Raw genomic sequence first — 13,865 nt, forward strand, 5'->3', positions numbered from 1 at the left:
ATCCCTAGTTTAATTTAGAGTTCGGTTCAAGCATCACCTCCGACAGCACTAAAACATTTCTGTTCACCCCAATTGCTACCGACTCCCTCCCCCCTAAAAGACTTCCTTGGATTTTGTATATATTTCTACATTCGTACGGAGCATCCCTCCTAACAGGAGCAAACGAGATGCTAAAGCCCTCTGGCTCTCCCAGCTTTTACTGGAGTAGAAGCTCGCTGAGGGCAAGGCTTGTTTGCTTTTTGTCTTGGTGGGCGCAGCGGGCGCCTGAAAGCAAGCGCTAATTAATAAATTGCTTGACGCACGCGCGTTCTTCTCGTTGGGGGCTCTGCCCAAAGGATCGTGGGCATTTTTTCAGCGCGCTCTCCGAGCCGGTCATTCCTGGACCGCCATATTTCCGGCCCACACAGTCCGTGACCTTGGATGGGAGACCACGGGGTGGGGCCTTTATTTCACACCTTCCCCGGCCTGCCCAGGGTCCCCAACTCCCTCTTCCACAGGGCTCTAGATGAGCCCCGCCCCTGCCTGGGTCTGGGGCGGGAAGGGCGCGCGCCCCACCTCGGACCCCACCCGGGGCGCCCTCTTAGTGGGGGGCTTGATGGATCAGGGCCCGGGGAGTCGGCCCAAGGTCACAAAGGTCACTAGGTACAGAGCAGGGAGACGCTCGGGGCGCAGGCCCTGAAGGCCTAGTTCCTGGGCGCGCGAGGGCGCCCAAGCTGGGGCTTCTCCCGACCAAGGAGAGCCTGCGCCCCTCCCCATAGGTTTACACTCGCGGACCTCGGCCGACCCAGACCGAGCGAGGTTCTCCGGAAGTTTTCTTTCCTCCAGTTCTGGAAGCCGCGGGCCCTTTAAGCGGGTGTGACGTCACCAGGCACGTGCGGGGGGCGGGCCCTGTTGCTAGGGAGCGGCGGCGGCCGGGGCGGGGCGGAGGCGGCGGAGGCGGCGGAGGGAGGCGGACGAGACCGAGACTGGGCGGCCGCCATTGCCCTTGCACGGAGCGCAGCGCCCGGGACCGACGCCGCTGCCGCCGCCATGGGCCAGTGCGGCATCACCTCCTCCAAGACCGTGCTGGTCTTTCTCAACCTCATCTTCTGGGTGAGCCGGGCCCGGAGGACTGGACGGGGGCAGGGTCAGAGGGCCGGGGGCCGGGGCCCCCCGCGGGGTGAGGGGAGCCGGGCCCCGGAGGCCGGCGAGGCCCGAGGCTTGGGGCCCGGACCGCTGGGAGTGGGGGAGGGGAGGCCGCGCGTAGCGGGGGGGCCGCGGTACTCGGCCTGGTCCGGAGAAAGCGGCTGTGGGGGCGGAGGCGCGCCTGGGCGGGGGGCGGGGCGGAGCTGGTTGGACCCCCGACAGCCCAGGCTTTGATTAGCCCCTACCCCGGGGGGCTTGTCTACCCCTTAAGTAACCATCCTCTAGACCTAGGCACATCCCTTTAGCCAGCACCCCCAATTGATTAGCCGCCCCCTCCTCCTGTTCTAGGCAGGTACCATTGATTAGACACCCCCAGCCCCGGGTGGGTTCCGTTAATTAGCCCTCTCCAGCCCCAGTTGGGTCCACTGATGACTTCTCCCTTGATTAATCCAACCCCAGGTGGGTCCTGCTGATTATGGATTAATCCTCTGCAGGTGGGTGCCGTTGGTAACCCCCCCCTCCCCCACTGATTAACCATCCTCAGCCTTAGATAGATCCCAGTAGTTAAATTCCCCCCCCCATTTAACACCCCTGTGCCAGGTGGATCCCACTGATTCACCTCCCCTTGATTAACAACCCCCAGCCCCAAGTGGATCCCATTGCCCCCCCATCCCTTTGATTTTAAACCCTCTATTGATTAACATCCTTCTCCCCACTTTGACCCTTCTATTGAACTTTTCCCGGGATCCTATTGTTTAACACTCCTCCCCTAGATTACCCCCACCCTGTGGAATCCGGTGGATTAAGGCCACTCACTTCCCTTATTGAGTCATACACCCCCCCTCCCCCAATCCGTGTCTGACTTAGAATCAGGAAGTCAGGCTAGAAACCTGAGACACCCCCCCCCCCATGAAGGAGAGGCTCCCCCCACCCCACCCCCGAAAAGGTATCTTCTCCCCGACTTTCCTGCCCCTCTCGTAGGACCAGCCCGCATAGAAGTCAAAGGCCCTGCAGATTTGCTGTTGGGCAAAGCAAAATGAAGGGTTTCTTGTGTCTGCAAACTGGGCATTGGTCCATGCACCAAAGCCCGGCTCCAGCTAGTTTAGAATCCATGGATCCATCGGAAGAGGGAAAGCTAAAGAAGTGTGTGTGTTGTACCCTTGTCTGTTAAAGCTTCCCTAGAGGATTGAGGCTTGTGACTCAGTTACCTGCAGAATGTGAAAGCTGTGTTTGTGCTATTGGGGAGTTTGTATTTACAGTCCAGTGGAACAAAATATACTGGGACTTTATTTTGGACACGGACCCAAGGATGCTGGTCCTTATCTCTCTCCTAGGAATTTGTGTTGCTTCCGCTTGCTTCGGGCCCAATTACCTTATCCTCAGATTTACTGGAATAATCCCAGCTCATCTCCAAGATTAGTCCAAACAGCTCTGAACCTTGGGTCCTGTCTCCAGGATAAACAAAAGTCCAAAATTGCAGCCCTTAAAGATGCAAATTCCATTTTCTTCAAGGCTTTTCTGACTTTTGCAGTCCACAGGGATCTTTATTCCTGTGTCTTTTGTTTATTATTTTTTTAAAATAAAAGTATTTTATTATTTTCCAGTTGCATGTAAAGATAGCTTTCACCATTTGTTTACATAAGATTCCAAATTTCAAATTTTTCTCCCTCCCCTCCTCCCCCAGACAGCAGGCAATCCAATATAGGTTTTATATGTATGTATGTGTGTGTGTGTGTGTGTGTGTGTGTGTGTGTGTATCCTGTGTATTTTATAAGACATAGTCTTACATGTGGGGAGACAGTGTGGTGCAGTGGATAGAGCTGCCTTAGAAGCCAAAGGCCCTGGGGTCAGTCTTGCCTCTGACCCATACTGGCTGTGTGACCTTGGGCAAGTCCCTTATCCTGTCTGTGCTGCAGCCCAGCTACTGACCCTTGTTGGTAGGAGTGTCCTCACACTTGAGTGAAACCACAGGTTTGGTTGCTCTCCCTTACAAAACTTGGCAAACCTCAAAGAACTCTGTGTTTTAACTATCATTCCTTCTTTGCAGCCTTGTTAGTTAACTTTTCACTTCTCCCCAGTGAGATGGGAAGCTCCCTGAGGGCAGGAGCTCTGGAAGACTCCTTTTATGCACTGACTTCAGCTCCACCTGGGGGAGGATGACCTGGCCCATGGAATTTAGACAGTATGACGATGAACTATTTATTTATAACAACTGTTGGCTTATTGTTTTAGTGAATTTTGCTTTATTCTTTTTCTTTTTCTTTTTGTTTTTTGGTGAGGCAATTGGGGTTAAGTGACTTGCCCAGGGTCACACAGCTACTAAGTGTCAAGTGTCTGAGGCCGGATTTGAACTCAGGTCCTTCTGACTCCAGTGCCGGTGCTCTATCCACTGCACCACCTAGCTGCCTCATGCTTTATTCTAAAGTCAGGAAATTATCATTTCTAAGTCCTGTTTACAGGAATTATTAAAAGAAACTTCAGGGTGAGTTTGCTTGATGTTGGCACTTATGCCATTGAAGAGTTGGTACTGAACTTGACTTGCCCTGATCTTGCTGGGATCAGGCTCATCCCGCTGGCCTCCAAGCTGGGTTAGGAGGGTAGATACAGAGTTGTCATCTGAGCCAGAAACAAGGCGATGTAGCAGAAGTCAAGGTTACCTCTAAATTTAGGAAGCAGCCACTAGGTTTTGATGGGCAGTCATTCGATTGCAGCCAACAAGATTTCTCTTCACCCATTCAAAAGAAGCTGGGAGAATCCATGGATTGCCCTTAGAATACAGACAGCTCTTTTGCTTTTTCTCTCCTAACTTCTGCTGGCACAAATGCATATCCCCATTTCTGTGCTGCATTTAGATCATATTTTGTTTTTTAATGGAACATTATGCAGTTCTTGCCTATGACAAGTGGGAAGTTTTTCTAAGGCAGTTATTAGATGGGAACAGCTGATGAAAATAGGCATTAAAGGTTAATTGCTTTGGTAATATCCTAAGCTATATATTTTTATATCTTAATGTCCTGGTCGGTTAAAAGTTGATGGAATTTCTTTTGTTTTGTTTTGTTTTGTTTTTGTGAGCCCTGACTTTGTATGCAGTTGTCCACATTTCTAGCCACGGACTCTTAAGAAGAGAGAACTGAAGTGAGTGGAAACTGGGAGAGGTGCAGAGAAGGCACAAACCCTGCGGAGGATCCTTGGGGTGCCTTGAGGAAGCTAGATGAGAGTTTTGTAGTCGAAAGAGACACAAATTAAGAAGGGAGATGAGAATTTTGATAAAAAATTGTCAGGGGTGTGGCTAGGGTGAATGGAACCCCCGAGGGAACAGCCACTTCTTGATGCTTGAAGAAATTTGAGTGAAATTTGCTATCTAACCAAAGAGACAGCCCCTGAAATGTTTCAATTTATAGATGAAAGTCACTGTTTATGGAGGGTAGTTAAAGAGTTAAACTTGCAGGTTGCTGTCATTAGGCAATTCTCCCACCCCCAGCCCTGGTGTCACTGTCAGAGACCAGATGCTGTCCTGGACAGCCCATTGAGCTGACCCATGGGGCATTTCGTAGGCGCTCTTAGTCAACTGTCAGTCAATTTGGCTCTCCAGCTTGTAATCACATGATTAAACAGTACTTGAGAAAGTCCTTTGTTCACACAGTTGACTCGTTTGTAATTATTCCTTCATACAACCTGTGAAGTCAGCTTTTGAATCTTTCAGCTAGTTCTTTGGAATGAATGCTTGCTCTTTGTCCCTGTGCTGTCCTCTGTAGTGTGGGTGCAGGTGAAACAACATGTCCTTGCTCTGACTCTGAGGAGCTTTGGGACTCTAGACTAGTCACTTTCCCTGTGAGTGCCTCAGTTTCTTTAGTAAAATCCGAGTCACTCTACGTGTGTTGTCTACTTCACCAGGTTCTTGAGAGAACACTAGAATTCTTAAATTGCTATAAAATGGAGCACTGCTGTTAGAATCTGCTTCAATTCAGGCTGAAGTTTTGTGTCACCTGTAGCTATCAGGTGGGGTCTTCTCTAAAGTCTTACTCTGATGCCTCCTTGTAGCATGGAAGGATGATGCCAAAGGCTCTGCCCAGGAAGCCTCCCTGTTTGGAGTCTCACTCAGTGGCCTGTTGTTCCAAGAGCAGCCTGGCTAATTCACAGCTTGCTGGCAAACACAGCAACACAGAAGTTGTGCCCAGTCACAAGACACCCTGGGAGGGGGAGTGTGTTGACCAGTAAAGTCACAGGTCTTTCAAATGCCCACACTCCAGGGCATCAGGGGAGCTTAGGTCTGGTGGGAGCATTTGGACTTCCCAGAATGGGCACACATGGTCAGTTCTACCAAAACCCCACTTTGCACCAAACACTGGAACAAGCAAGGGAGAATTGGTCAGGAATTTTATACTAACTGGAGGGAAGATTGTTAAAGCATATTTTTTACTTAAAATTTAGATGGTTGATCATTCTGCTTTTCTACAGAAAAGTAAACAGTAAACACTCAGCACTACCTACTAGTCCCACAGACTTCGCCCATGCTGGAAAACAGTTGGGCCCAGTACTGGCCATTTAACACCTTGGGATCTGCTGGTTTTCACAAGACTAGGAGAGTTTATGTGAACTCTGATTTCACAGGAATCAGGGGGTGCAGTGCAGTAGGCTTGGCCTAAGGCTACACTATTGACTGCATTTTTTTGTTTGTTTGTTTAATAGTTCACTTTGGGAGAAAAAAGCAACACTGATTCCCTCTCTTCCCCATTTCTGGGCAGATTGTCTTTCTAAACACTTCCTTTAAGGAGAACAGTTTTTTCCTTTTTCTTAACACTTGTCGTCCATTGGCACCCCTTACTTCAAGCAAGCATATTATGTAGACAGTAGAGATTTACAGAGTCAGAAATTAGGATTTGCTATACAGAAGTAATACTGTGGGATTTAACTGCCAAATCTCCTTAGTGTCTTTATGATGATTCATTGGTTTTGGGCAACAGGATTTAAAATAGCCCTGAAATCAGTCATCTAGCTCAGGGCCTGCATTTTCCCCACCAGGCCAAATGACTTCATACCAGTTCTGTGTGCTAAGCTCTAGTTTGAAGGTTTGAACCCAGGTGTTCTGATTCAGAATCCACAGCGTCTTCCCCTCAGTTAAAAAAACAGAAAAGCAACAACTCGTTTTTCATGTAGCTTTTCAAAAACACCTCTCCCATTTAACATGAATTATCTCTATGCTTTGTCCTTTCTTTTTTTGGAGAGAACTTTGAGGCTGTTCTGACTGAAACCTTTAACATAAACTGACTCATAATGCAAAGGGGACTTTATTGGCTGGCCTGTGGGCTTGGTGGAGACGGTAACGCTTTCACTCTTTTCTCTTGCTCTCTGCTCTGTAGCATGTTTAAGATAGTCTTGCTGTGAGAACCTCATTTCTAGGTATGCTGCCTTATAATTTTAGTTAAATTAAATAAATAATGGTTAAATTAAATAAATTTAGCTTTTTGGTCCATCACAGAAAGTGAAATGATAACCCCCAAATCTGTTTCTTTGGAACAAGACATAATTCAAACAAGAGTTGTCACCCAATATAAAAATCCATTATAATCTGACTCGGAAAAGTTTATCTTCATCGGTAATTAAATTGATTTATTTTTGAAATGTACTGTCTTTCTCATGATTAAAGGAAGGAAGGAGAAGAGTAAGATCATATAATATCAACGTATTTCTCCAGTTTGGGAAAAGAGCATATTTTTAATCATTGCTTTTTGATCTTGTCTTGTGTTGGGGGGGGGATTCAGAATTAATGCATATAAAAATGCATATAATGCATATAAAATGCACGTTTGATTCTTCAATAGTATCATTTGGCAAAGTAGACCCCTTCCCAGGATATGACTAAATCGCAAATAAGCTATTTTTGAAAGAGAAGCTATATAAATAATCCATCTTAGACCATTTATATTAACCTAACCTCAACTCACCAAAGATTCCTTCCTAATTGATTCTCTGTCCCATGTCTATGGAGCTGTGGAGAAGCCTCTTGTTCTCAGACCTCCTAGAGCCCCCCTCCCTCTGCTGTTTCAGCCTAGGACCTTGAGTTCCTGCTTCTTTATTCCACAGCTCCACATGCTTTGACATTGTCTCTTCCCTCTTCTCCTTTATTCCAGGCCAATGAAGAGGTAGCCCTTCTTTGCTGGAGGATCCCAGTCCTTCAGCAGGTTGCCCCCATGCGCATCCCTGTTCTTTAATCAGTTTTTCTCTAGCTAAGTTTATCCCTTGCTGATTACAGATGTGCCAGTCTCCCCCATCTTTAAAACAAAACACAAAACTTGACCCTGCACATCTTTATCTCTATTCCCTTTCACAACCAGACTTCTACTCTCATTGTCTCCACTTCTCTTCCCTTTCTGCTCCTCACCTGCATCCAGTGTGGCTTCTGACCTAATCATCCGACTGAAAGTGCTCTCTCCCAGGTTACCATTGATCTCTTTCTTACATGCTCAGTCTAGCGGAAGTTTCTCAGTCCCTGTGGCCTTCTTGCTTGACTTTCCTCTAGCATCTTCTCTCAGGCTTGTCTTGGATCATCCACATCTTTCCTCCAACTGTGGGTATAAGCCCAAGGCTCTAGTCTGGACCATCTTCTCTTTGTAAGATCCTTGTTGACACCATCACCTCCCATCAACAGCTCCCAGATCTCTGCCTACAGCTTCAGTCCTACACAACCACCTGTTTGCTGGATGTTTCCAACTGGATGTTCTTTAAGCGTCTTTGACTTTCCATATCCAAAAGAGAACTCTTTCTTTTTTCTCTCTACACAAGTCTGTTGTGAAGGGGGCAGCTGTATAACCCTGAATGTGATTGGCTTGGGTTTCTTGTCTTTGTATTTTAGTGTTGTATTGTAAATGCTTAATAAATGTTAACTTGAATTGGATTTCCATTAAAGGCTTTGGATAATAATAATATCGACTAAAGGAGAAAAGAACATATATGATTAGTAGGGGAGCTAGAGTGATAGTTTATCTTTTGGAATCAAAGTTCTTCTAGAATATATTTTTTAAAAATCTTTATAAATTTTGCAAAGCAGCAGTGTGCACATTCCTAGCTAAGCAGGACAAAAATGTCTCTTTACATAGATTTTATTTATCCCAACTCAGTTTAAAATAGATGGGTCTGAAATAGAAGTTGTGAAATATGGAAGTTTATTTTTTGCTTTTTTCCAACAACTCACCCCCCCCCAAAAGAAAAAAACCAACCAACCCTTTTTCCACTCAGATACCTACTGCTTTTACTCTACCAGCTCCTAATCAAAACAGGAAAGCAGCTGATACTTTGCTAATCTTACTGTCGGATTCTATTTGAATGGGAATGTGCACCTGTATTATGTCAAACAACATTTTAATTTTGATCTCAAGTTGTGGAATGAAAAGCTTTGTCCCTTAAAGGAATTTTCGATGTAGGTAAGCAAGTAGAAGGGTTTGGCAGGGGCTGAGTCCAGTGATTCTTGAAACCACATGTTTGCTGCCCTTCCCCCTCCCCCCCAACTTTTCCCCTCAAACCCATTCATATATTCCCAGGGTCCCTTTTCCCTCCACTCAAGAGCAGAGCCCTTTCCTCCCACTTCTTAGGTGTTTATTTTTATTTTTGTATATTGGAAGTGATTTTAATGTTTTCATACCAAAACCTCATCCCTTTGCTTTCTGCATTGCCTCTCCCTCTGCCAGTGAGGTTTCTGATGGTGTTGTTGGCCTCTCATCTCTTTGGTAATAGAGGTCTTTCTTGTCTGTTTCTTGTGGTGTATTGAAAAGGTAGCCGGCTAGCCAGTAGTTCTTCTCTGCCATGTGGTAGAACAGAATGCATTAAGAAACCCAGAGGGACATCTTCCATAAGCCATTTCTTTTCTAATGTGACCTTTGATAGTTAAATTGGAGAGTGCTGGAGTACCCAGGTTCAGATCTTATTTCTGCTGTTTACTACCTCTGTGACCTCGAACAAGTCATTTTTCAGACCTTAGTTCCCTCTTCTGTAAAATGACAGAATTGAGATGATTCGAGGACTCTTCCAAATCTAAAGGCAGAGAAATCACAAGAGGAAGGGAATAAGCTAAGAAGTATTTGAGGCCAGACTTGAACTCACTGACTCCAGGACCTCTCTGAAGTTTCACATCACTTTCATTTTTTAATGTGTTTTCCCCTCCTTTACAAAATAAACCATCTCTTGGGGGCAGCTAGGTGGGGCAGTGTATAAAGCACCAGCTCTGGATCAGGAGGACCCGAGTTCAAAAATGCCCTCAGACACTTGACACTAGCTGTGTGACCCTGGGGAAGTCACTTAACCCTCATTGCCCCACAGGAAAAAAAAAAAGAAAGAAAGAAGAAAACAAAATAAACCATCTCTTATAACAAATAAGGTTAGCGAAATCATTCCTCACCCAGACCCCCATAGCTCTGACAAGAGGAGAGGAAGCTTTGTTTTCTTTGGGGTCAAATATGGCCATTTTAACCAGACAGGTTAGTTTCATTTTCTTGTCTTTCCAAGTCCATTGTTTTAGTGATTTCGTGTGGTTTTCCCTCTAGTTCTGCTTACTGCACTCTGTATTGGTTTGTTTCCCGTTCTTGGTTACTACAAAAAGTATTGTGGATACTTTGACGTGTTTAGCTTCCTCAGCAGTTAGTACCTGGCTAAAGGGTCCTCTTGGTCAAAAGAAAGCTTGGGCTTTTCACTGACTCAGCAAGTTGCTTTCTAGTATGTATGACTGGACCATTTCACACCTCTACGGATCATATACTGATGAGCCTTTCTTTCCACAGTCCCTCCAGCACTGAGTATTTCCATGTTGGTTATATTTGCTACTTGCTGCCACCACCTTCTGTTCTGGTCATCCATTTCTCTCATAGTCTTTATGCTGCTTCTCCTGCAAATCATTGGGAATATGTTGCAGCCCATTTGGGCCACTCTGCACCTTTCCAGTTCTCTCTGGATGAGTCACAATGGCAATTCTTTGGTGACTAATAGTCCATGATTTGCAGCCATACGACATCAGTAGAAAATTGGTATTGAAAAGATGAGGTTTTTTGCTTCAGGGAGCCAGCCCTTGTAATGATTGGAAGTGCTGCTCTGTTTCCTATGCACTATAGCGCCTATTCTTCCTCCTCTTGGTTCTGGGTCCTGCTCATTAGTATTTGGCTACACTATGAAGGGTATAGGAAAGAATGATCCAGAACACTGTTCATAAGAAGGGCCAACCAAAACAAGCCTGAAGTTTCACAAATCGGTAAAGATGACAAAAGAAATCAGCAGAGCCAGGAAAAACCGTGTACACCATGACTCCCACAATGTGAATGAAAAGAACAAGCGTCACAAAACATTTCTAAATCAGTTTTCAAATTATAAAGTACAAGCCTGGCCCCAAATAAGAGTTAGAAGAAGACATATCCTCTTCCCCCTCCTTTCCAGGGTTGTGGGGGGGGAGTGGGGAGGAGTCCATGGTGGGAGGATATTTTATATGATATCATTTTCTACTCTCCACTTTGGTTAGTTTTGCCTAATTTTTTTCTTTAAAACAGTCTTCATCTAAGGGATGTCTCACTGGGAGAGGAGCATTAAAGAAGGAATACAGGGGCAGCTAGGTGGTGTAGTGGATAGAACACCAGCCCTGAAGTCAGGAGTACCTGAGTTCAAATTCGGCCTCAGACACTTAACACTAGCTATGTGACCCTCGGCAAGTCACTTAACCCCAATTGCCTCACCAAAAAAAAAAAAAAGAAGGAATACAGAGGGAAATCCAAGAAGTGTAAAACAAAAGATACCAATAAAAATCTATTTTTTAAATCGGAAAAAAAAATAGTGATTGCAAAGGAAAGATAGCCAATTTCTGGATACAAGCTTTGGGCTCAGAGTTGTGGAAAAAATGTAAAAACATTGCCCCCTTCCAATCTTTACTTGAGCATGAGGGCAAGAACAGCTTTGTTAACCAAACCCTGTTTAGCAATAGAATGACTTTCTTGTCCACAGTCTTCTTTTATTTATTTATTTATTTATTTATTTTAAAGGCAATGGGGGTTAAGTGACTTGCCCAGGGTCACACAGCTAGTAAGTGTCAAGTGTCTGAGGCCGGATTTGAACTCAGGTACTCCTGAATCCAGGGCTGGTGCTTTAACCACTGCACCATCTAGCTGCCCCCTTGTCCACAGTCTTCTTGAAGGGTGGTGGTTTTGAAAGGATGATGTTCACTGAAGGACTTGAAATTGTGTTAGAACACATCATCAGAAAGCATCTGAAGGCTGAGTCAAAGCCAGCCCAGGCTCCAGTCCAGAGTGCTAAAGGATAAAACATGGCAGATTGGGACAGGTGCTGGAGGTACTCTAGATTGAAGGGTGGCTCACTTTACTCTGATGTTCAGACAGATTTGAGATTTAATTCACTTTAAGGGAATAATAATGAGTCCAAGAAACCACAGTGAAGAATATTTTGAATTTCCAGGTGAGAGGTCAAGATCTCTTGGATTTGTTCTTGAGACATAACATGTGATTTATGGGAGCTTTGTACTTGGTAAAGGCATCTGATCCACTCAGTCATGAGCGGCTACTGCCGCAGAAATGCAGGATCAAAATGAAATCTATAAATAGGCATGCTAGAGAATGACTAGTGGAAATTTTATTTTTAAAAAAGGTTGGTAGTGATTTTCCATATACTTGCAGTCTCAACTTGGGCATAAGGATTATTTGTTCTTCAGAAGCTTAGGCAAAGAGGTGTTTCTGAGACTATAAATTAATGTGACTGTAATTAGTAGGCTTAAGATCAGAGTTTAGCATCTGATACCAAAGTGATTTTTAAGCCCAGATTGAAAGTGGCACAATCAGGGCCAGCCCTGGGTACAGTTGTAAACCAGATAGCTTGAGTGTCTTTAGCAGACCCAGCTCCTCCTTCTCAGTACCCCTTTCTTTAACCTCTTCAAGGCTTTCCTTGGCAGAGGCCATCTTCTGTGTCCCTCCTTCTTAGATGATTGTCAGCTAGCTCTTTGTCACCACCCCCAGGAGTACAGGCTTTGTCTTTTCTCATGAAGACATGTAATTTATTCCTGAATGACAATACCAAGAAGGGTTGGTGTGTGATACTATTGGAATCAAATTTAAGATGTAATTTCTTTGTTTTATCCAGAGTAATTTATTTCAGAAATCATGACTCAAATAGAAGGCATGCGTATGTGCCTGAAAGTTATAGTTTATAGCAGGGCTTCTTTTGATATTGGCGATGGCATGAAGGTCCTCAAAGGCTCCAGGCAAAGCACAAACCTCACTATGTTATCTGTTATCTGAGGAAGACCGTAGCTAACTAATATTGGAGACGCATCATGAGGCTGACCACCGAGTGGATCTTGTGGCCAAACCGCTCTTGAAGACCTTCTAATTGGCTCCAGAGGGAACAGATTCATGGATCCTTGATGTCCTTAGTGCTGTTCCATGTGCCTCCTTCCTAAGCACATTAACGGTTTGGACTCCCAGCACTGTAGTAAGCAATTAGTACATTCCTTTCAGAGAAACAAAAACTAATCAACATTCCTCCCAGCCTCCACCAGTTTCTAAACAGGTGCTCCCTGGCTTAAAAAATAGTATGGGTTCATGAAGTCAGTCTGGAGGAGGGAAAAGGGCATAGGGACGTGATTCTGGAGAGAAGCCCCCTTGTGTGAAAGGGGAAGAGAAGCAAAGCCTGAGCCTTAAGCAAATCCCAACCCTATTGTGGATATTCATAAAAATTAGTTAGGACCATCACAATACTCACTGACAGGTGCAGTGGAACCTGCGACTTCAGAAACCATTTCTGTCATTTGGTACTTATTTTGTAAGTTGCATGTTGATTTTTTTTTTCAAGGAAGAGAAGGAATTGGTTAGGTTTCTGTAAGCTTGGGTGTTTTCCACTTAAACATAATTCAGTTTCTATAAACCCAGATCAACTTCCATGTAATTGAAGGGTGGTGGTTATGCCACTAGGATTACTACTAATGAGTTGCCCCCTTGGAATTAATGACTAAAATAGAGTTCTGCTGTGCTCCCAACTCGGCTGGGATAAATTGGGTTTTGAGTAGTTTGCAGCCTGGGCAAAGAGCTACTTTACATTCTATTAAAAGGATAGACAGTTTTACAAATGGTATCTGATATTAGCTTGCCTTTGCACCCTTTCTCTGTCTGGTAGCATCTGCTGCTGTTGGCTTGTTTCTCTGCCACCCCTTAGAAATCTGTTTCTGACAAGTGCCTTCAGCTGGGTAGAAGGTGACATCACTGGAAGCCATTCACTTGCCTCATTACTAGGCAACACTAACAATGTAATTCCCATGTTACAAGAATCCCTTCAGGCTCATCACTCTTAATTTCATATCTTAAATGTAAATAGCCAGAACTCTTCGGTGTAGCACAGTGAAAATCAGCTGCTATTTAACTTACCAAGGCTCTTTGGTATTTGCATGTTTTCAGCCCACAATTTTTTTTTTCTGTAGACCGAAATAACACATTTGTCAGTTCTGGGTATGCAAATGTAGTTTTCTTTTGCTTGAGATTTGCATGTATGCCTTCCTTTTGGTAAAGGGTTAGGGTAACTTTCTAAAGGTTTCATTAACCTGATCAAACCTTGGCAGGTGCACTAGCACCTAGCACAAAGCTTTGCACATAGAGAATGTCCAGCAACTTTATTGTACCACAGAGCAAACTACCTGGGGAGATGATGGAATCTTTGTCCTTGAATACCTTCAAAAGGAAACTTTTTTTTTTTTGCAAACTGGATCA

General features: G+C 44.8%; 1 protein-coding gene across 1 annotated transcript in view; it reads left to right on the forward strand.

Annotated features, from left to right (window-relative positions):
- Positions 1 to 927: 927 nt before the first annotated feature.
- TSPAN3 (tetraspanin 3) overlaps positions 928 to 13,865 on the forward strand; it is a 31,251-nt gene continuing 18,313 nt past the window's right edge. Inside the window, exon 1 of the mRNA XM_043987131.1 lies at positions 928 to 1,092. Coding sequence (XP_043843066.1) covers positions 1,030 to 1,092 — 63 coding nt within the window. The 5' untranslated portion in view covers positions 928 to 1,029. The remainder of the gene's footprint in view (positions 1,093 to 13,865) is intronic.

The sequence above is a fragment of the Dromiciops gliroides genome, chromosome 2 (assembly GCF_019393635.1).
Source record: "Dromiciops gliroides isolate mDroGli1 chromosome 2, mDroGli1.pri, whole genome shotgun sequence".
Lineage (NCBI taxonomy): Eukaryota > Metazoa > Chordata > Mammalia > Microbiotheria > Microbiotheriidae > Dromiciops > Dromiciops gliroides.